This window comes from Zosterops lateralis, assembly GCF_965231275.1.
Source record: "Zosterops lateralis genome assembly, chromosome: 5".
Taxonomy (NCBI): Eukaryota; Metazoa; Chordata; class Aves; order Passeriformes; family Zosteropidae; genus Zosterops; species Zosterops lateralis.
Window position 1 is genome coordinate 9,829,050 of NC_139766.1, and position 24,780 is coordinate 9,853,829.

Consider the following 24,780-nt stretch of genomic DNA (forward strand, 5'->3'; position numbering starts at 1 on the left):
TTTACCTTAAAGAGAACTCAAGAAAAATCCCAGACACCAATCTAGATCTGAGAATTTACTGATGTGAATTAATCTGCAAAGAGACATCTATATTAAATAGGTCCTCTGATTTTTGATTAGAGAAAATGAAAAACATTTAAATATAAAGTAATTCCATGGATCCTTTTCATATGAATTGTAATCTTCTAAGATTATTTTTAAAATGTTCTAGGATCTTGAAAGTGTATAACAAACCCAAATAATGCTGGCTGTGTTTCTTTGAAAAAAAAATTAGATAAAATCTGGACAGTAAATGTCTGTAGAGCAATGCTGACTTTTGTGAAATGTCCCCTCATTTCAAATTTGTGTGCTAGAAAGAAAATGGCATGGAAAAAATAATTAGCACAGAAGAAATTGAAATAATGAAAAATAGCTCAATATCTATGTTTTAAACATAAGAGCTTATGAGATGGGAGATTATAAAGTTATTGTCTGTACTAAGAAAGATCTGAATTCCTTGTAGTTGAGAAGATTTAGAGGAGAAAAAGTGTTGTAAAATAGCAGTTTTTCACTGGACAAGAAATAGGGCCAGATGGAATAAAGATCTTTAATTAATAAAAATAAATATGGAATTGCTAAAGCTTATGTGAACTTGTACTTTTGGCATTCCTGATATTTCTTGACTTATGTATTCTGCAGTTTAATAGTGTGGAAAGAAAACGTCACATAATTGCACTTTTGTGTATAGTTTCATTTCATACCTACTAATATTTGTCCTAAGAAATGCTAACAATCTTTCTCTATACTTTTTCTTAGTGATATTATTTTTGTCTTACACCTCAATCACCAATCACTTATTTTCCAATCAGAAGTCAGCTTAGTCTTATCCTGTCCAAAAGTTTTATTCATAATTGTAATATAATTGGTTGCTGTAATATTATTTTTTGAGATGGTTACCAGAGTTATAAGCAGTTTTAAAAATTTGTGGACAGACAATGTATTCATAAGACTTATTTCTTCTTTTTTTTCTTTTATGATGATTCGGGGTTAGAGTTCTGATTGTTACTGATTATTTGGCTATACTGAATTAATGTTCCAGCTAATGCCTACCTAATGTTCAACATGATTTGAAACTAGTTGTTATGTCCTTTTTTGTGGTTTTCTTCACATTTTCCCCTAGTCTGCTTAGGTCTTTCTGTTCCTCTGCAATTTCCAACTACTAGACTTCCAACTTATAGAAGATACTTTTATCTAGTTATACTGAGAAAATGATCTTACTTTTTCATATGCATAAATAACATCAACATTTGTGGGTTTGGTTGGTGGTTTTTTTGTTTGTTTGTTTTGGTTTGGTTTTTCGCTTGACAAAGGATGAGGATAGTACTGAAGTGTAGATGGGTCAGTGTTTTATGTGGAATATCCTTAGTACAGGAGAAAAGCATTAAATTTCATTTACTTGGAAGTTCATGTCAGGGCAGTCTATTTAATGTGTCTTCCTGGAGTCCATAGAGATCTTATATGAAATTTTGCATCATTGTATCATGGGCCAAACTGGCATTTAAAATGCCATTGTAATGGTTGCAAGGGAGTGAAATGCGTCATTATCATCTGATCAGTAAAGAAGTATCTTAAAAGGAATATAGCATTTGAATTCGTTGTCATCCTGGTGTACCCCCATTAAAAAAAAATAAAATTACAGGAATTGCAGTGTAATTAAAGCCTGCAGAAAAGCTTTAATTTTAATTTAAGACTGTAAAGTTTGAATGATGATAGACCTTTTTTAATTAATCCTCTGTCATCTAATCAGGTTTTGTGACCTGTCCCTCCTGATGATGACACAAGTGCAGGGCAGTCTGAAGGGTGTCACTTCACTCTGGTTTTAGCACCTGGAGCCCTGTCTGTCAGCACAGATTCCTGTACCCCAGGACTTTCTGCCTCCTGTGACAGAGCAGGGGACAGGACCTCAGCCAGCTCTGTTCCCAGTTCCCCCCAGATCCCAGATTGCTTTGTCTCTTTCAGAATACCAGAAGCCTTCACCCAACATATTCCATATTTCAATCTATCCTGTTCTCAGGCCCCACAGACCCTCCATTTCCAAGAACTGTGAGTGTCACTCTCAGTTTTGGATGGGGGCAAAGGGAGGTCAGGACCTGTTTTGCTCCAGAGGGGCTGTCAATCAGGAGAGTCAGAGGATGCTTAGGGTGGGAGTGGACAAGAGAGGAAGACAAAGCCACCCAGTCCAGATCAGGATTTAAGACTAATACTGATGGCATAATAATATTTACATCAGCTGGTTTTTTTTTTATTTATTTTTTTTTTCCTGTGATCCTTTCACTATTTTTTGAGATTTTGTGTGCTTTATTGGCATTACTGTGGCATCCTTGTTTCCCATCCCTTTTCAGAAAGGTCTAAATCAGGAATGAACTTTCTGAACTCTTAAACCTGCACTCTTTTTAAAGATGAACTGCCCATCCAGACTGACCTTTCTCCTGAGGGGCTTAACAGCTAGGATTAAATTTGGCAAATTTTGAATATCCACAGAAGTTTCAAATTATATGGTCAGTGTATCTGGGTTCCAAACTGTTATGCACTTCACCATAAAAAGTCACAGAATCAAACCTAAAAAAAGTGGGAGTTTTTAGAAGCTTCAATAGCTGGAAATAGGACAAATTAAAATTTAATGATGTTATAGTTAGTATGATTAAGTTCTGTGACATGTAGAATGTAACAATTCTGTTGAGCTCCTTTATTAATTGAGCTCCTTAAATTGAGGCTAGCAGTTCTGTGTGACCATTCTAGCATGTGCATGGTCCTTTTGTATTCTCTTAAATGGCCAGGACATAGGATAGTGTACTTGTTCCACCTGAACAGGAGGAAAAACATTTTCTATGAAAATTAGTGCACACTGGTAATGATATTTTTGTCTTAGAGCTCCTAGAACTTTATCACATTTAATTGCTTTCTTATGTTTTTTTTTAATCAAACATTTAAACTTTTAAAACTATTTCACTCAAATCTTGTGAGATTAACTTTTGTTGTGAAACAGTTTTGAAAGCATAGCTCTATAAATGTAGATAATCAGGCTTGTCAGTGCTTTTAAAATATTTTTGATTAGCTTCACTTCTTATATTTTTACCTTTCCTTGTTGCTGCTCTTCCACAGAGCAGGAAAAATCTTTGTCCCATCATATTTAGTCTCTTTAGTTTCCTCTCAAGATCACAAGCTATAATGTGTTTTCCATGAAAAGTTGTAAATTTGCTGGAAGCTGGCCTAAAGCCTCACAGTTTTTCTTTCTCCTTTTCTCCCCTTTCTGGATTCCTGCTGCTAACTGACTGTATTTTTTCGTTGTCAGGGATGCCTAAATTCCTAACAAAAATTTCCCCCCTCCTCAGTCTCTTGTACTCCAATAGCTGCCTGTTTCCTTCCTTGCTAACCCCTTCCTGCACCTTCAGCTTTAGAACTGGTACCAGAGGAGAGGAAATTTATTAGTAATATCCAGACAATAACTATAGGGAGGCACAAAGACTATTTAGCACAAAATAGAAATTTCAGGTTGTTGCATAGGATAATTAGTTACAAGGTTATTATACTTGATAAGTGCATTTGCTGGAATATGAAGGAGCATGGAACAGCTCATGCTATAGCTGGGAGCTCCTTTAAGCTAATTGAAGGTGTTTTCTGAAGGTGTTTGGTTTCCCTGTGTTCTGAATAATTGATCAGGTTTCATGGACTTTCTTCTGTGCACTCAGGCTCCAGGTCACAGTCACATATTGGCTGTCACAGTTTCACGTTGTGTTTCTTTGGTAGTTCCAGCTTAAGAGAGTTCCTGTTGTGCTCAGGCCAGAGTTGGCAGTGAATATCATGAGTTGTGCTGGCATGACTGTCTGTGGATCTGCTTAGAAACAGGATTACTTCATTTTGTAAACTCCAGTTTACAAAATTTATTAGTAATTCACATGCAACAGCAAAAACATGGTTCTTTCCACAGTCTTACTGGTTGAAATTTCATATGGGTGTTTTGCACATCTTGTGTTTTGAGTGTTTTAAATATCAAAAATAAAGCTCACTCCTGTGAGCTTGCAGGAGTGGTCAGGGGTACATGCAGAACCCTTAAGCTGCCACAGCTGCTAAAAACTGCTGAAAAAACTGCTGCCTAACTTGTTTATCTGTTAAAAATACTTTTAAGAGCCCATCCTTTTTCGTTCTATCTTTAAATAATTAGAGTTGTGCAAATCATCTTATATTGGAACCTTTTTGTTCTTTCTGTCCATCTGTTTGCAGTCTGACATGAGTCACACCCTTCTTCACTCCCTCTGCCTTGTACATGAAGTACAACATTTCCCACTTTCTCATTTGTGCTTTTCTTGTACACCATTCTTGTTCTCAGACAGAAACCATTCTCACTTGACATGATCACAAAATGCTGCTGTATCAGTCCTCCCCTGGTGACCTGTTTTCAGTGCTCTCCTCGTCATATTTGCACTTGCCATTGCCTGCTTGCCTAAAAAAAAAAAAAAAAGGTGATCTAGTAATTTATTAAAAAAGGTAAAGGACACAGAAGCCATTAATTGTCCTTTTTCTCTTAAAATTTAACTGATATTTCAATCCATTCTAATTTTTACTTTTTTTTTGGTAAGAGTAGAAAAAGGAATGGATTTTTTTAGAGCATCAGTACTTTAATTCCTTTAATCCTTTGTTGTTTTTCCTCTCCATCTGCCAAATCATAACAGGATAAAGGCTTTTAGAGATATGTTCTTTTATACTTTCACCATGATAGATAGTAGTAGCAGGGTGGCAAGTATCAGCATTGCAAATAGGAGAGGATATATTGCTGAAGCACATGCTGTTCACTGTTCACTTGTTTTCACAAGTTTCTGTGCTTTTCTGTTGGCTTCTGGATTCCTAAAATTTGTAAGGTGAAAGCACTTAGTAAAATGTTAGGTTTCTGTTCTCTGATAGAATTTCTTAGATTTTTCTTGACTATTTAGATATTTTTATAGTTTCATAGATTTAGCAACACTGTTTTTGGAAGAGAATCTGTAAGGTAGGATAATAAACAGTTCTAGGGCTTAAAAACAATCTGTATTAAAAAAAACCCACCCAAACAACCCTACAGCCTAATGTTCATGCAGCAGATTTCAGTGTTTTAGCTTGGCAGCTAACAGAGAATGAAACAGCCTATTTTTCATGGACTGGTTTGGGTTGGAAGGAGCCTTAAGATCACCTTGTTCCAAGCCCTCTGCCATGGGCAGGGACACCTTCCCCTGGACCAGGTTGCTCCAACTTGGCCATTTTTTTGGTCATACATGTATTGTTCTGAAATGTTTGTGGATAATTTAAGAGTTTTTAATATCTGTTTAATAGTGTAATAAAGACTTTTACAAGTACAATGATTTCTTTATTTCTAACAGACTGGACAAATGACATTTAATATCAGTCATTGCACTAACAATCTCTCTGTGCTCAAATACTGTGGGTTTCTTTAGCTGTGCTGATTAGTACACTGTAGTTTCAATGGCTGTTTTCTGTTTGAGTCATGGATGCTTTTATTTCCAGCTCTTTAGAGTCCCATGAAACACATTTGCCAAAATGGTGCTGTTTGCTTAAGATATGTGATTCTTTCCTTGTGTGTGTGTGTGTGTGTGTGTGCACAGCCATTTTTATAATTGATCTGGAGAAGGAGGCCTGCCTTCATAGTCTAAATATCTGGAATAGACTCAAGAAAAGATGAAACGGGAGACTTCTCAGGAAATTAAATAATCACGAATTGCAGTCTTCTTGGGTTTTTTAGTAATGCCCTCCTTAATTTCCTAGATGATTAATTTGATTTTTCAGAGCAAGGAAGAGATTTTTTGTCAGTTGAAAATATTTTCTTAATTGCAATTGTTATCCAGATGGGTTGGGGAAATGGTTAGCTCAGTGCATTTTTATATTTTGTAATCATGGCTTAAACATTGTTTTATTCCCAGGGTCTCTTTTTTCTTAACCTTTTCTTATCTTTACTGTTCCACCCAGGGCTCAGTAGTCAATTTTGCATAACAATGTCAAAAACCATAAATAAGAACTTTGATTGGATACCAATTTACTTTCTAAGAGAAAATACTACACAATTTACAAGTGTTTTTTGTCTGCTCTCCCTCTTTCTCTTTGTTATGTGTTCTGACCACAAATAGGTAAGCAGCGTTGACTTCCAAAATGGGGCATCTGGTTCTAATTAATCTTATCTAGAATCTGCTTCTCAGTGGAATCTAATTAGATTTGTCTTTGGGCAGTTGGTTCTCTTCCTTCAATTTGTAATGTTACTGTTTCAAAAATTATTTGAGTGCATGTTCTCTACATGCTTATCTTAATCTCCTAGAATCATATATAGCAGTCTCCACTATTTAAGTAAATGCTGGACAATTTATATTCTTTTTGGGGTTGAAATAGAATGAAAAGTGAACATATATTTGTTGTTCTGAATAGATATGTCTGCTAGTGATAGTTTTTTCTTTTTTTCCCTTTCTCCCTTTTATTTTCAATGAAAGATGAAGTTCTCTCAGGCATGCATCTACTTTTAAGAAACACATCAAAGACCATTAAGCATTCCATACCGTGTAACTGTTTCATTAGTTTCAAAGTACCTCGCGCTAATGATGCCATTAATTTGCTGGGTCCTTGGCAGTCTGAGAGTTTTATCACTAATTCTTGAATTCAAAATGAAAAAAAAAATCACAGAACTAGTGTGGTCATACTGGACTGTTGGTGAAATCGAGTAGATGTACATGTATATTCATGTTGTTCTAACATGTTCTAACAGAAACATCAATCCAGGAGGAGCCTTGTTAATGTTTTGATCAGCAGTGCAGCAACAGTAGTGGATACTGCTGAATTCAGTCAGGGTTTGAGGTGAAGTTCACTGTGTGGCACAGATCACTGCATTAGGTGTAAGCTTTCCATTCACACAGGACAGGCTGGTGTGGCTGCAGGGGATGAGGCAGATGTGAACCACATCAGCAGTACCTGCCTGGATGAACAGATGTTTTTAAAAGTTGCTCAGAAAGATGTTCAAAAAGACAGGAACCGTCTTTATTCCACTGGGTGTTGCTTGTCAACATTTACAGAGAGCAATTTTCCTCTCTTCACATTTATTTGATCATTGAGCAAAAGCCATCTTAGCTTGTTTTTTCTGCACTTTTAAATGCTCATTTAAAATCTTGGAAGCTAATATCCAGTTGCTAGATTTCCAGGTTGCTTTGGCAGAACCTGCCCAATTTACTACTTAGCCAATAAAAACAAAACCAAACCCTTTGTAAATTGAAATCTGAAAGGGAAAGAGATTTCATAGAAAAATGGACCACTTTTAATACTGAATGAAGTTGAGCTCTCAAGCCTGTTGAGGGGATGAATCCTGCTGCATACTTTGGATCCAGATTCCTGTTTTGTCTTGACAATTCTTTGAGCTTGTAAACAGAATCTGTTGAGAACACTGGCGATGGCCAGAGCCCAGTTGCTGTAGAATGGTGTTGTCTCCATGGGAATTAGCAAACAGGCAGACATCTCTGAGGCTGTACAATGCTCTGGCTGCTCTTCTCTGCTTTGTATGAGTGGTTGTTGGCATGAGGCTGTGAGGATGTGAGATTTGTGGTTGTTCTTTTGATTAACGTGATGTGCATAGACTTTGCAATGAGTGATCAAAGGGAGACCAAAATATTTCAGAAGTCGGAGCTCAGAAACTTGCCCAAAGGAAGAAATGAACACAAATAGAAAATTTAATAAATATTACAGATCTGCCAGATGAGCAATTATAAAAGTACTAATAAATATATTTTTTAAAGCTTACTCTAATGAAGAATGATGCTGACATGAAACAGAGAGGAATTTGCTCTGATTTAAAGTCTTTTATTTTCTAAAGCAAAAAAGCATCAGTAGACAGGGAAGAATTTTTCCCACATTGAATGTTACAGTGAAAGGAATCCAAAATTTCAAGCACATAATCACAAGCTTTTGTAATGTAGTGAGTTTATGTACATCTGTTTAGCACCAGTCACCAACTGTGTGCCTAATTTTAGGTTCAGGCTTACACTTTGCCATTTGGAATAAACTTGATACGTACATGCTGAGTAGCTTAACCAACATCTAGTGACTTTTTAGGGAGAAAGAGTGTGATTATGGTGACAAGGGAAAACCATTAGATTTATTTACTGCAGCACTAGTTCTAGTCATGGACCATTCAAGTGTGGCAGTTATTTTCCTCAGAACAAAAATTCCTGCAATTTTATACTGTGTGATTTAAAAAGTTGGACTTCGCAGTAGCAAGGCTTTTAAAAAAACAGTAGTGAAAGTAAGATTTTTCAAAATGTGGAGAACTGTTCCAAGAGAAGCTGGGTGAGATGTTTTCTAGGATGGTAATTTCCTATAGAAAACAAATATTTTGTAGTTAAATGGTTCCTAGTTAAGGCAGGAAAGAGCCAGGATTTTCTTGCTTTTAATACTGACATGTATCATGTGTACATTTTAGCAACCTAACTGATGACTCATGTTAATACAGTAATTTAATGCTGAATGTTTAAGATATTTGACTTGAGACTGGAGAAGTCAACTTTAATGAACTTTAGTATGTGATTTTAACAGGGGCATGGCAAATGGCCAACTTGTTTTGAAATTCTGGTCCTGTTACATTTCCTTAAAATTCAGATCTCACTATGATCAGCAATGTGCTAAAATTAAAGAAGTAAATTAATATACATTTTTTGTTTTGTTTAGGGTGCAAAATTTGGACGTTCAATGGGATTAAATCAGGCTCCTCCCCCACGTTCTTCTGCTCGAAGATCATTTGGAAGATCCAAGCGATTCAGTATTACTCGCTCTCTGGATGACCTTGAGGTAATTAACTTTCACTTAAAATTTAGACGTGAGTCTTAGAGAACTTACAGGAGATCATGCTGATAATTGCTGAAAGAAAGTTAGTCATATATTAGTATAGTAAAGTTACTTACTATCATATGACATTTTTGTGAGGGGAATATCAACCTGTCTTTTTCAAAATTTCTTTAATAGGTTACATTGGTGCAAGCAGTGGCCATTCTTTCTGTGGGGAATTCTGACTTTATTTCTCTTATCACAGTTGGTCCTGTGTAAATTCAAGCAACACACTTACACTGATCAAAATGTTCATAATGTCTCAGAAATGAATGTATCATGATAAATAGAAAAACGTTCATCATATCCTGGTTTTTGTTCAGCTGATGAATTTTGACAGCAGTTGAGAAAAGGGAATTCCTAATCAACTTGGTGATTTTGGGTCCTTTTAAGTGTAGTATTATGTTATTTTACATCTGGTGTAGCATCAGTTGATGTGTGGGTCTCAGTGGCCAAACCACATTGGTTTTGGTGAAAACAAGGAATGAAAAGCCATCCTCCTGTTCTGCTGTAGGAACCACCTGCAGGAATGTGGCTTCACTGTATCTTCACTCCTAGTGTGCCTCCTCAGGAAAACCTGACCTGCAGTGATGTGAAGCTGAATAGAGAAATTCTTCCCTTACCCCTTTGCCATGCTTATTTGGAGGAAGTCTGGTGACTGGGGAGAAACAAAAATTTTCTGTGCAGAGCTCTTGGCACAGGAGCCATGGAATACATACTACACCACCCTTCAGCACGGGAGGGAATGTGGCACACTGAGCCCTCTAAATGGGAAGGAGGTGTTTGAAAAGCATTTAAGGTGGGAGAAGGAAAGAAGGAGACACTTTTGAGTTTTCTGCTGTGGGAAAATGTAGGAAGAACAGCATTTCACTGACTCTGAACTACAGGAGAAGGGAGCTCAGTGCAGGGGATTTTTAGGGACCAGAATATATGGAGGAGCTTCTGGCATGCTTAGGGAATGCAGGTAGGAACTGTAATTACTTATTTATCAGATGTTTTTCTAGTTTTCTGTTTTTCTAGTTTTCTGTTTTTCATATTTTCTATTTCTATGTTCTCTTTTAAGTTCCTTGCTTTTTTTTCAAGTTATGGAAAACCCTTAATTTCTTTGCACTCATAACTTTAATACAGTAACTATCTAACTTAAACATAGCAAGAACTTCTGGATAAAGGGTTTTGGGAACCATCTAGCTACATCTTTCTTAATCAGAAAATGGTGATTCTTCTAAACTGAAAGTGTTTGCTGTTATATATATCCAGTTTTGACAGAATTTCTGGTTGCAGTAACAGCAAATTCTCTCAGAATACCAAAGAGCAGAGTGCTATTAATTCACATGCAACAGCAAAAACATGGTTCTTTCCAGTCTTACAGGTTGAAATTTCATATAGGTTTTTTGCACATCTCGTGTTTTGAGTGTTTTAAATATCAAAAATAAAATTTAATTTCTGTTGTTGGAGCTGTTTCATGTTGCGTAAATATTCAATTAAAATAGGCACTTGGGACTTTCCATTAATTTCAGAAAGATATGATAGTTACTGGCCTAAAAAGTCCTTTTTTCCCCTCATTATGTTCTAGTTGGTGGTCGTTAGTGTATGTAAACAGGAGCACCAACAGGAGGGATTAAGAGTCGATCTGTGTCCAAACATTCTCATTGTTACTGAGTTACTTTGGAAGGGGAAACTTTCATTCTAGATCACAGTATGAACTGGACAAAGGAATGGTCTGTATTCAAATCTGTATTGGGATGAATGCCCTTACTACCTGTGGGTGCAGACTGCTCTCTGTCCAACTACTTCTTTTCACTTTGAAACCTTTTTTTTGCTCTGCATGCTGTAAGATAATGATATCGTAGATATCCCAGCCACCAGGAGAAATAGCAGTCCAGAGAAGAATTCCAAAAGCTTTTAATGTCAAAATAAAATAGTGTTGAGGCGTTTTAATTTTGGTTCAGACTTCAACACTGCTGCTTCAGCACTTGTCCCATGTACTCTTGCCCTATGTGTAGTAGAACACAATGGTGTTAATACATGTTTAGTTTATTTCAGGCTGTCTATTTAGGGTTGGTGGAAGAGGAAATAACAATAGCAGGAAATTCTTAGGGACTCCACCTTTGGAATAATGACCATGAATGTATTGTATAGGCTACTTGCTTGCTTTTGTGTTCTTTTCAGTTATCTTAGCAGAATGGATAAGGTAATCATCCAAATGTGAAATTTGGAAGTTAAAACACTTCTCTGAGCTTGTGGGTTTGATTCCTGCTGGCATCCAAATTAATCTTCTAAATTGAGCAGTGTAAGTAGATTCCATGGATTTTCTTTTATGGGCATTTGCTGAACACTGTTCATTGCTTACAGGTCTAAAAAGGCTGTATTTGGATTTTTTGTTGACGTATGAACAGTGTGTGAAACACCAGCTGTCCGTGTTGCTGACTGCTGCCATAAGGTGGCGTGATTTCTTTGAAATTTGTTATTTATTTATTTTTAAAAAGATCTGTCCAAGAATACAGCATGTCCATACGTATTTTAATAAATAAAAACATGATTTCGCTAGAAAATGTAACTTTTTCTTTTAACTTGTTAGATTACATCTGGTTATGTGTGCACAGACAGAATTCTTGTAAGATTAAAATTAATGGTATAGTTGCCCCTCCTTAAGTATTTTCCTCTTACCTGCAGAAGCTGTATTATACATACAAAAACCAGACAAATTTGTAGGCTTAAAGTCTAGGTGGTGTTTTTACTAATAGAAACTCATACAAGATTATTTTAAAAATGCAGGGATCAAAATGGGATGAGAGTGCAAAATTAATGGTGCAGTTGTGCTATAATTGTGGTAGGGAAAATGTCTCACAAAACAGAAGATGCACAATTTTATTTCTGAACTGTGGAAATTGTGCTTGTTCACAGCAGGGCTGATTATGATTAATTATTTTTTAAATTGGAACTGAATTCAGAAAATGAGCACGTCTAGTATGTGCCCTAGTTATGTTGTTTTCCCAAGAAATGTATTTAGAAAATTTTCTTTATTAAATGACAAGAAATCTGGTTAAGAACAGATTTATCTTTTATGTAGCAATAAATTTTCCTATGTGAATAATTTGTTGTTATGAAATAGTGTCCATTAACAATCATGTTAACATTCTGTGATTTGCACCAATTTTACTTTTTAGTATATTTTCTGGTTCATATTTTCAAGGTGTAATTTAAGCTAAAAGGACCTTATGATTATTTAATATTTGGCTTAATGACAGGGTATGATCCTGTCTTTGTTCCCACTTTTCTTCCCTGTAGGTAAATGCCACTACTCTCATCCTCTTGCACAATTCTGTTCTGGAAAAGATGTTTATAAACACATTATGTGTTTTATTTATAAACACATTAAAGGAGTCTCTGTGAGACTGCAGACACTACCTAAATAAAAATTTACCTTAAATGCAGTAATTGTAATTCTTCTATTCATCACCAATTTTGGTAACATTTTCAACTGAAGCCCATTCCACTCATCCTTTAATTTTTCTTGAAGTCTATGAAAATGGGGCAACCTTGCAGTATTTTGAAGTCAAAAAATTAGGGTCCTCCTCACCAAGAAGAACATTCAAAACTGTTTTTTCCTGAAAATCATTTTGGTACTTGTACTTTTTGCACTCCTCTGTGGTTAAAAATAGGGCAGAGTAGTATAATGAGATACATAATCTCTTAGGGAAACAAGTGTCAAATTCTTTAAGTATTGTTAAATAATCATTTAATGCAGAGATATTTTTAAAATTAAAGATGATTTAATTCTTTTAACTAAATATCAGGACAAAAAAAAGATGGCTGTTGCAGCTTTTGTTTTTCTCATCCTGTTTTGGAAACCTTAAAGCTATATGTATATTATAAAGAACATTTGTTGTATCAAATTTCTAGAGTTTATTAATGTTTTCGAAGTTGGAATATATAATGTATTCTTTTTAAAAATCAGTGTGAGGACTTTTGTTAGAATGTTCCATCTTAATTATAACCAATAATAGTGTAGTATTATTAGGTGTTATTATAGATAATAATGCTTGATTTTTTTTTTTCTGTTTTGTTAATTCTACTGAATCAACTTCGTTTTGCATTTCATCTGCTGTTTGAAAGCATATAGCACATCTCTTTGGTATGAGTTTTTTATACTAATGGATGACATGTCTCTGCTGGATATTAGCTTTGGCATCTGTGCGTGGCAAAACCCCCCAAATGCTCATTTCACTTAATAAGTTTTTAAGTGGGTACCTGTTTTTGTTTGACTGATTTAAATAATCAGAAAAAACTTACACAGGGAGATAATAGCTTATATTAGACCAACTAGTATACTGGGAAAATCAGACAAGAAGATCTAAACATGCCCCAAACTTTTCCCACACTTTCATATGATCTAATAAAAAGTATTAACTCTCCCTGCAGAGGTTGCTTAAGTCATGTTCTTAGATCATCACCATGGCCAGAATGCCACCACTATGGCAAGTGTAAGTACATGATTTAAATCAAGAGGCCTCTTGATTCTCAGCTGATAACAGTTAGTTCCAAATGTGAAAAGAATGTGTAGTTTTGTCTTACATTTCACCAATTAGTTAAAAATATGTTATACTTTGTACCCCCTTTAAGAAATGCATCTTTGCAATATTTTGTCCAAATTTTTATCTAAGATATAACCAACCAATTGGCAGTTTTGCTGTCTGCTTTCATGAAAGGAGAAGGAAAGGCCAATTGTGAAGTAACTGTGTATGCATGAGAAAATCTCCATTTTTGTATGTAAAAGGCAGTACTGTATTTTTAGCATGCTGATAATGAGTTCCTAAAGGCTTAATCCAGTCTCATATATGGATATTCTGAAGTCTGACTACAAACACTGAGCAGCCCCTGATGCTGATGTGTTTATGAATCTGTGCCCCCAGATGAGGTTCTTGTTTCTCTTCTCCCTTTGCACCAGGGTCAGCTCCTGGAGCAGGGAGAGGTTCCTTAGTGGCTTCAGGCTCCCTGACTGTACTGGCTCAAACCCTCTTGGTGACCCATGATGTCTAGCTGTAAATAGTGTAAGTCAGTCATGACATTACACATCCATATTTTTACCTTGAATTACTGATGTAGTCATGGAGCTGATCAGTAAGATTTTGAACACATCCAGTGGTTTGTGCCAGGCATTATTCTGCTCTGTTCAGGCCCTGCTACAGTCCTGGCTGGAGTTGTCCAGCTGCTGGGCAGCACAGTGGCCACACACCTGTGCTGGTTAGTGACCCCACTGCCAGCACATGGGGCAGGCAGAGGATGCCCTGTCTGCACTGTCGTGCTGTCCAGCATCATTTGGTTTCACATTTGCTTCTCTAGACTGCTCTGTTAAAAATTTCAGACTCTCCAGCCTTCTCTAAGGATCATCCTCAGGGTTTTACTTTGGCATGTGGGATCTTATCAGGTAGTTTATTTACATCTCTTTGAAGAAGGAAACATCATGCTAGTAGTATACGTTTTATTTTTCTCCACAGATTGTGCTCTAGTATTACTGTTAGGTTTTTGCTAAAAAACCTCTGTATTTTATATATATATGTTTTTTATAATTTACCATAATTTAAAAAAAGATTTTCACTCTCTGAAATTTACATTTATAGACTTTTTCATGGAAAGTTTTTGTGCTCATTGCACTGTTTTGTAAAGTATCTGACAATGGTGGGTTGGTCAAAAGACCAATACAGTTGTGTGCAACCTCTTTATTGTGAATTTGAGGTACTTATTTCTACATACAATCCAGAATGGTAAACTGTACTTTTTTTTTCCTCAGACACTGAGAATAATGGGATTTATTTTGTGTTACTGCAATTGGTAAAATGACTATCCTTCAGTAATGCTACTGTTTAGAGTTTTCTCCTGCTTTTGGGTTATTTTCTTTACTTTAGATTCTGTGGAAATTTCCCATGTAAATTTGCATGTAAAAAGCAGAGTAGTCAGAGAATATGCTGAGAGCTGGATCTCATCTCTTGTTTTCTTTCGTGAGGTGCATATGGGCTGTGCTCACCCCATGCTGTGGTGCTTGAGAAGAAACTAACAGTGTTGCTTAGGATGGATTCCTTAGGGAATTAGGTCCCCATATGTGCAAAGGCAGTTGGCACTGTATAGAGAGATTTCTTCTTGAGGAGGCAATCAGTAGATTGTCTGACCCTGCCACTCAAGTGCTGTCCGAGCCTTTATTGCCTCCAGGCTTGGCTCTCCAACACAAGCCCATCTCTGCCACAAAACTGGAGACACAATATGTGCTTTCAGGGACTAGAGATAAACTTGTATTCTGTATAAATTAATTTTCTTGTAGTACTGCCATTCTTAAAATGTGTGATTAAAGGGACACAGCTGAATTCACAGCTGTAAATACCTCTGCAGTTTGTGGAACTACAAGGATCAGACAGAGTGAGCAAGTTCAAGTAACCACCTGAAGCTACAGAGGGGTTGCATTCCTTACTTTAGCAATGTAAGATACTGATACTTTGGCATTGGCTCTGTTATTTTGATTCTGGTTTCCTTGAGCAGTGACAGAACTGTCAATGCTCACACACATGGAGCTCTTGTTTTCTTTCTCCCTAACCTAGCATTCTTCAAAATGCTACTATTTACTGTGCTGATTCTGAAATGCTGAATGATTTCCTGCTTAAGGCTGATGCTTGCTGCAGTTACATTTTATGTATTACATATGTTGTAACATCAACATATTACATTTGTTGATCCAAGGGCATCTTTTAAGGCTCCTCCCTAGAAGGTGAGCAGTGAGGTGAAGTTACTCCAGGTAACAAGGGCAAGAGCTGTCTCTGAAGATGAGACCAGGCTGCTGTTATAAGACTGAATGACTGGGCAGCAAAATGGCAGATGAAAATGTATGCAGATAAATGTAAAGTAATACAAATGAGGCAAAATAGCTCTAGCTTCATATAAGAAATGATGTATGTGTTTGTCAGCAGACTGTTTCTTCTCAGAAGTGAGGCCTTTGAGTTATAAGGGAGAGTTGCATGTAAACAACAGCTCAATACAGTAGCAATGAAATAAAATCCTGTATTATGGATTTATTATGGAAGGAATAGGTGATTCCTTTGCATACAACTGTGGTTTGTTTTTCCATACCTGGTCTCTTTATTTTAAAATATTCTGATATATTAGAAGAAGAAAAGATTTAGAAAAAGTGTAAGGAAGAGTGGAAAATCATGGGTGGCATAGGAAAAGTACTTGGGATTGATGGCTCACTCCATCCTTTAGGACAAGAAGTCGACACCATTAATTAAAGATAGCTGGAGCCAGGAGCAAAACAAACAGGAGAACAAGATTGTTCATGTGGGAGGTGAGTTGGTCTGTGGGATGCCTCACCACTGAGTGCTGTGGATGCAAGAAATTTGCATGTCCTGGAGGGAAAGTGGACAAGTATTTGGAAAAGAGAGCCACTGGGGATTATTAAGGAGACAAGCCACACCAGGTTCAGGAAATCTCTTGAACTAAAAATACCTGGAGTCTGGGAGAATGTAATCAGGCAAATGTGTGATATGCTGCCCTGTGCTGCTCATTGGTGGACTTATGTGTGTGGCCACTACTGGAAACATAATACTGGGTTTGATAAACCCATGTTCTGAGCTGATCATGTGCAGAGACGTGAGGGTGGACAGTGCTTTTCCCTGGCTGTGGGGCTGTGGGTGTCCTCTTGGCACAGGAAGCTGTGCTGCCTTTCCCTTGGTGTGAGGTTGTTGTGAAGGGCTGACTGGCTGCAGCATCTGCTGGTGCTGGGCACTGGGAGCATTCCCTGTTTGTGCTGCAGTGCTGTGGGAGATGGCTCTGGCCACTGCTCTGCTGAGAGCTGCTGCTGCTGCTGAGATTGTCCAGGCAGCTCCTGGAATGAGTGGGAATGAGGAACTGCCTGACTGGTTTGGTGCCTCTCCGTCCCTGCCCTCCCTCGCTGCTCCTCCTGTCACCTGGTATGTCTTTTTGTCACGTCACAGGACAAAATAACTAAGGAGGGATTTTTGCTCTGTGGTGAGACCTGGTTGGTGTTAGGGAATTAATAAGGCTTTTCTGAATGAACTGGATTGGTATTTCTAGAGCATTATCACAGGATACATACAGCACAAATGGATAGCAACTGCAAATTGTTTCTGATTCTCTCTCATGCTTAAAAGGCTGGGATTTGGGTAGGAGTTTGTACCACCTAATTTTCACTGTCCTCATGCATTAATCTCTCCAGTGAAACTTTAGGAAATAAAAAAAAAAGGAACCAGCCAGAACTTTTATTATATGCTTTCTATTTACTTACTACTGTTTTTTATTTACTATTAAATCATTAAAGCATTTCACTAGTACTTCTAAAACTAAAAAAAATACAGTAAAAAGCCCATCCCCAACTTCCTTCTGGATAAAGAACTGCTGGAGGATGATATTTAAGGATTATTTTTGGGCAGAAAGTGCATGTGTTTTTTTCTGAAAATGCACAGATATTGCAGGTCTGTCTGGAAGGTAGGTGTGGTATTGAAAATTATGAGAGTAATGTTTCACTTGGAACATGATCCTCGTAAATGCCAATGCCCTGCTTACTCACAAGAACACAGAGAGTTTTGGTAGGATGAGATATGTTGCACAATATGCATACATGTGATTGTAATCACACCGAGACACGTACACACATGCCAGAAACTGCAAGAAATTTGCTGTCTTCTGTGTTTTAACAGTATTTTTTTAAAAGTATTTTTAGATTATATTTTAATTATTTTTAGCAGAGATTGGTGACTTGGTTCATTCAGGTAATAAGCTCATCAAAGGGGAATGTATTAAAAAAGGGATTACTTTGGATGAGAAAGCGATGTTGACTCAATGCTGAAACAAGTTTGGACAAACCTTTACGACAGAGTCCTGTAGGCCCTGGGTGAATGTATTTTACATTAGCAGATTCCTCAGCAGGGCTGTTGTCTTTAGAGAAGCTTTATTGTTACGCAGGACCTGCCTCAACACCATTTTGAAAGCTGCCTGTTCCTTTTGATGAGAAGATACAGAACCAGTACTGAGGGCGGGGAATGTGCTGGGGAGGGAGGAGAATGGGAGAGGTGTTGATAGGGCAACAGACAGAGGAGCCTCATTTTTTTACTGGACTCTGGAAGAAGTAAATATGTGTTCAGAAAGAGCGTAATAATAAACTTGAAGGACTGTTTCTTAACAATGAGATATTAAACCATTTATACATGGAGAAAACTTTTACTGATAGTCAAGTGTCTGTAAGTATAAAGTTTTGTTTGTCTAAAGCGAGCAGAAAACAGGAATATGATTTAATGAGTAGTCTTCTGAGCTAAGAAATCTTGCAGTGAAATATGATAAATTATGCTTCTAAGGATTCAATGAGGTTTTAAAGAGACAAAGTTCGTAAGTATAAGTATTTAAGTTGACTTTCTATATAAGCTCTGTTATAAAATTAAGAATACACCATTTTTATAGCCATGTTTAAAATTCTTTTGCAGCATTGTATTGTTTGTAAAATGAGTGTGGTAGATACACAGATATTTCTCTAATTTTTTTTATAAACTTTGCACTAAATTTTTATTATACTTGCACATGTTTCCGTAAAGCAAAAATGTCATTACAGATATGTTACCTTTTAATTGTTACTGTGCTTTTTTAAAAGTTGTGCAGCTAAAGGGATTTTTCTTCTTCCAGCTGGATTTTTATCCAATAAAACAGGATCCAGATGGTGTGAGTTATTAAAATATCTGAAAATAAATGAAAGGTATTTATAGAATACAAAATTTCTGAGGTGTAGAGACTTAAATCTGTTTTGACTTCTTGTTGCTCAGAAAACTCTTATTTTGCAAGTAAGCATCCTAGCTGTACTACTGAATTTTGACATTATAGTATTATTCTTTCTGTCTGTATATCTCAGAATAAAATTGTCTTAAATGCTAAAAGTATGGCAGCAAAAATTTCATATTTTAAAATCAGGAGGGAAATAAATAATTGCAAAGCATGTGAAGATAATATATGCATTATTTACTTAAAATATAATAGTTTTCCTGCTCACTTTTACATTGATTTCTTCAAAATCTGATAATGTTTAGGGGCCACATCACTAGTAGTAAATTCAGAAGTGACTAAATGTTTTTCAGTGATCTGTCACTTAATCATATCCTCTTTAATATGCAGTTTAATTTTTGTTTTCCGTTGGACTGCAAGTTACCTTCCTTCTGGATGTGCAAGTTATGCTATTTCTGCATGTTTTTATTAGTGGAGAGAATTCAGTTGTCTTAAAATGTTGATCAACAGAAGGGGAAAATAAATCCAGGTATTGTTCACGGATAGTTTTGCCAAAGTATATTTTTTAAATTTTCATTTTGCGGTCCCGTAGAATTATTTTCCAAACTTTACAATAAGGCTCATAGAACCAGATATGTTTTTTAGAGTGGATTTCTGGATGGCAAACATTGAAGTTAGCACTTGAGAACATGCACAGGAGTCTGGGCAGTGCTGCAGACAGCAGAGGGCACTCGGAGCAGTCGTTTGCATCATTCCCTTTGCTTCGCGGGATTTACTGTAGGGGAAGTCTCAGTGTCTGACAAGGCAGCTTGTACTTCAGTTATTTATACACCAGCAAGTTCCAGCTAGTTTGGCTTCAAAACATTTTTGTTAATATTGCATTGGAATAGGAAGGACTCTTGCTTCAAAATTCATAGAGAGAATCCACAGTGTTATAAATGAGAGGATCTTTTCTCATCAGTAGCACATATGGGGTCTGTTTATTATTGAGTAGCTGACAAATCATTGACAAAGATATATTTAGACAAATTACAGGAAATTTGGAGAATTAGGGGGGAAAATATTTTATGGCAGGGTTTTCTTAATTTATGTGTAGGCTTTTTGATGCTCTTGCTTTTTATTTCAGTAACTGGGGTCAGTGAGCGAAATCATATTCTTAATATGATTTATATTCTATTCTAAATATATTAAGAATATGTGGCTGTCATGCAAGTAGTTGTTACTTTAATATGACATGAAAAAATCCATATACTTGATGAGATTCTAAGATTTTTTGGTGGTGCAGTCTGCCAATGTCTCATTTAGTTTAGGACTCTGTGTGACGAGGAGCTGGTCCAGGGGATTGCCTCTTTCTGGTTGCCTGATGGTTTTTGTGTGTGTGTTTTCTTCTTTAGGAGGCAGGGATATAATAAATCCTATTAATCTTTTGGCAAGTTAAAACATATCCAGGCTCCCTGTCATTCTGTCTTTCTCTTCAGCTTTTTCTGCTCTGAAAACAAATGTACAAAAGCAAATATGAGCAGGAAATGGAGGGAGGCTAGGAGAGAAAAACAGATCAACCTTATCTGGGGTCACTACCCCTTCCCACAGTTTAGCTCCTAAGCAGATGGATGTGGGTTTACAAATGTCATCTTTGGTGTATCTGAATAAGGCTTTTAAAGCTGTTGTACCATATTTTAACACTTTCCATTAATAGCTTTGCAAATTAGCATTCCTTCTGCTTTTGACCTTTGACCTCTTGGGTTGCATGCCCGATTTCCAAATATGCTACACAAAATCACAAGATTTTATATCTGTAGCTGCTGAAATAAGCTGTGAAAATGTAGAGGGATATGAATTTTTTAAAGGGCTTTCAGTGCCACATGACACTCCATGGCCATGATCATTAACTGCTGCTGCCTAATTGCTTGGGCTTATTTTTCAGTGTTCATAGAATCGCTGTGTGGAAAAAACGTGGACGTGTAATGCTTAGTTCAGTGAAACAAAATCAACAGTTCTTCATGTCTGTTTAAATGAAGGGATTATTAGGTTTACAATGCTGAGTGTGAGTGCCTAGAATGTGTAAAACATTGCCCACCCACAGTGTTCCCAACAACGTTCACTGCAGTTGCTCCAGTGAGCTGCTGGTCTTGCAGCTACATCCCACTGTTGCATGTGGGGTTAGTTTTCTCTTATTCCTTCTTATGGGTAACATTCTCATCTGTTAAAATTGTACTTTTGGTCTTTCTAGGGTGATTCCTAGAGGATTTAGGTGGTGTGTTAAATGTAAGTGCTATTGATAAAAGTCCTGTTTTGTGTTACCCTAAAGAGGTGTTCACAGGAAAGTTCTTCGAGCATTTCTGATCCATTTGTGATTTTTACTCATCCATTGTAAGGATTATTATGCATCTGATTATTTGTAATAATGTTGCTCTTTGGTTAAAGTATTGACAAAGAAAATACATTCTGCATTCCACTTGATTTAGTGTCAAACAAAATGCAGTATTTAAACAGCTCTGGCATTTTTTTCTTTAGAAAGTTGCACATTTAGAGTACTTATCCACACACAGCAAAACTGTTCTGTGCAAGTACCATAGGGTACTTGCTTCTGAAATCCTAGAATAATGGAGGGTGTAATTTGTAATTTTTAAAACATTTCTTCTTGTCTACCCAGCCATTTGTTTTCATTGCATTTTGTCATGGTATTAAAAGCTTGTAAGAACATTCTAAACTGCACTGGTGTGCCTATTCAAACAAGTAATCAATCAGAAAAATTAACTGTCCATCACAGCATTTGGGTTATTCTAGTTAGAATAGGTTTCATCTGCAAGTGAATTAAATTTCTTCCTTGATCACTCTAAATTAAATTGAGAAGATGGAGTTTTTCTGTTAACCAAGTCTCTTCATCCTAAATGCAAAATGGGAAGATGTGCAGGCTTTTACATACTGGCTGTAGCAAGTCAGTCTCACCATAAAGTGTTGAGTAAAGACTCTTCTCTTTCCTCATCTTTTCTCTTTATAAGTTCCAAGTAACATTTGCCTTCTTCACAGGGTTGTTTGTGTATTAGGGGCTCAACTCAGGAACTGTGTGCATGTGGGGGGTTCCACATGCTGCACTGAACAAGGGAGAAAGTTCCTCTTTCCTGGATAACTACTAGCATGTCCACCTAGGGCTTAAGGACATCCCACTATCCTAAAAATGCCCAATAATCACTCCCGGATTGCAATTCTGGTGTTTATTTTTAGCAGAAAGTTGTGTTCTGATTGCTTTAAAAATAACAGCAGTGAATGATTTAGGTGCTGTCACTGTTGTGGACAGCAGCAAACTTCCTGAAATGCTGTACTTTCCATATAGAGTCTCTTGAAGACACCGCTGTCACAGGCAAGTGAATTGCACTTCCCTCTTTCATTGCAGGGAGCCGATTTTGCTCTCTGTTCCTGAAGCTCTGTGCACAGAACTCTCCTGACATCAGCTGAGCACAGGTTCAGGGCGTGAGGGAGGAAGGGCAGAACAGCAGTTGGTTTCTGAAAGAAGAATTTTGTCTTTACTGACAAGAGGCTACTCCTAGGTTTAATGAAATGCGCCAAGTCTCCTTGTATTGCGGATTTTTATGTGCAGTTTATAGTGTTAACCACTGAAAAGTTAAGCAGGATGGGCTATTTGAGGTCCTATTTTGTTCTGGCTTGCATTATGTAAACCTCTGAAAATAGTGATTTACTATGTAAATGTTTCTCTAACTAATGTTAGGGTGATTAACTAGTGTTTTTTTGGAAACTGTCTTGGAAATCTCTTTTATTGAATACAGGACTACCATACAGTTCAGCATCGTTTTATTTTCCTGATTTGTTATAGGAAACGTTCTCAAATACAATCAGCATGATTTATATAAAATGATCGAGCTTTTCTGGTGAGAGATAATTGAGATCTAATCTGAATCCCTGACGAACCACAGCTTCCTGCATTGGCCTGTTGCTATTGGTAACATAAAGGGAGTAAAATAGAACTTCATACGAAATGCCTTTAAACTTTACTGGCATGTACAGGCATGGAACAGCGTTGAATTTTTTAGTTTAATCTTTGAGAAGCCGACGTGTTAAGGAAATGCTTTTTCCATATTAAGTGAAGATGAATTTAGGAAGAGTACTGCTAGGAAAAATAACTGCTGTTTCTTACGAGGAGCGGGTAAGTGATATGAATTATATTTAGCTAAAGCAAGGCATTGTTGCAGTGAGAAATTAGAATAGGCTATTGTTATTGGCAAGAAATTAGAGAAGAATGGTATCAGCTTCAGAATGCTTTTGCTTAGCCTTTAAGCTTTTTTACTTTAAAGTATTTGAGTTAAAATTCCTTTGTAAATGCAAACACTGGATTTTATTCTCAGAGAAAAGTCATATTGTTATACCAACTAACACAGAGATTTTGATATGTATTTATGAACTGTGCCCAATATGTATAAAGCTAAAAAGCCAGTATGATTATAACATGTGACTGTTATTTAATTTTGTGCAATGTATTTTGTATATGCTTTCTGTACCATTATATCAATATTATATCTTTAGGTAAGACTGTATATATTTTGCATATATCTTTATAAAAATCATTTTAGGGATGGATTTGGCACTTAAGGCACTGTGTTTGTATGTGATAGGAATGGTTTTGTTTGAAGTAAAAAGTTAAACATTTATTTCTTAAAGGAATTCCAAATGTCACATCATTTATTCTTCATATGTTGCTTTTATAGATTCAAATATTTGACAAAATTATACTGAATGTATTCAGTAAAGTTATTGTACATAGTTGTACAGTATGTTTTTCTTCAGAACTCTTACATATAGAATGCTTTTGTGTTAACTGTTATGAATGCAATTTGGTGATAGAGAATTGAAAAGTGAAATTGTGTAATAGTCTTCCTTTAAGTGGCATTCTGAAGGGGCACTCTTCTCAAATAATTCTAAATCATGAAATTAATTGCAATAATATTTTGAAATGGGGATAAAAAGCTTGTAGTGTTATGCTACTTTTTAGGTGAGAAGTACATTTGAGATTATTTATTACAAGGAAGAACTAGCAATAATTGATGAGTAATATGGCTTTATTTTTTATTTTAAATGTCAGAACTCTATATGCCATATTTTGAGGCATGATCTCCCTCCCCTCCCAGAGACCACTGGAGTTCATGGCATGAACTATGTTGATGCTGTAATATATTTAAAAATACATATGTATCATGTAAATCCTGGAGTAATGTGACTGAAGACCTTGGGATCTGCTCATAATTCATTCTCTGGCAAAAGGAGAAGTTGCTTCAGGTGATTTAAGAAGTAGTTTGAACAAAGCTAGATGCAGGCAGATGGTCATCTGAGTGACAGGCTTTCCCTGAGATAAGCGACAGAACGTTTGGAAGTTGGCTCTTTGTATTCAGCCTGTAAATCTTCAGAACCCAACAGATTTCCTAATGTTATCCTCTATACTGAAATCATGTGAGAAAATTAGTTTAAAAGGTTGGTGGAGCTAGGTGTGCTATTCTAACCTGGAAGGCTTATTTACAGGGACTTTATAGAATGATGTAAAGTGATGTACTGGGTAAGTAACAGATTCTGGCAGCACTCAGAGAATTCTTTGGATGCAGCAAGAAGTCGGTGCCTGTATTGCAAGAAAGTGTGCTTTGGAAAGGTGACAGAGAGGTCATTTTTAATCCCTTTTATTCTGAATCTTTCTGGATGCCCAGGAAAAGAACAGATGTTTTTGTTTAGTCTGTGATTCTGTCATTGTTAGAATAGGAGAGAGAAATACATCTTCACTCTCCTTACAGATTGTACTCTCTGTGTCTCAGGAGGAGTGGGAAACAGAGATGTCTCTTTTGACTCAGGAAGGCACTCACCCCCATTGTAATGGCACAGATGATTTCATGTTGCTCCATTTTATTTCTAGGGCCTGGCATTTCCCAGTATGTGTCACCCCTGCCAGTATCCCCCTCTTTCCCTTTGTTCTACTCCAGTATTTGAGCATGACTTTGACTTGAGTGACAAATCTCAAGGTGGAGAAAAAAGGACATTTTTGTATTGTGTTACCCGGGTAGTTGTACACATGGATTTATTTGCTCAATGTAATGTCTGGGCTATAGGTAGGGTATTTTTTGGTTTTCTGCA

The 24,780-nt window shown here is 36.6% G+C and overlaps 1 protein-coding gene across 7 annotated transcripts in view; it reads left to right on the forward strand.

Annotated features, from left to right (window-relative positions):
• RGS12 (regulator of G protein signaling 12) overlaps positions 1 to 24,780 on the forward strand; it is an 83,884-nt gene that overhangs the window by 12,961 nt on the left and 46,143 nt on the right. For all 7 annotated transcript variants that reach the window (XM_083861135.1, XM_083861136.1, XM_083861134.1 and 4 more), the window contains one exon: positions 8,725 to 8,844. In XM_083861135.1, the coding sequence (XP_083717261.1) occupies positions 8,725 to 8,844 (120 nt within the window). The remainder of the gene's footprint in view (positions 1 to 8,724; positions 8,845 to 24,780) is intronic.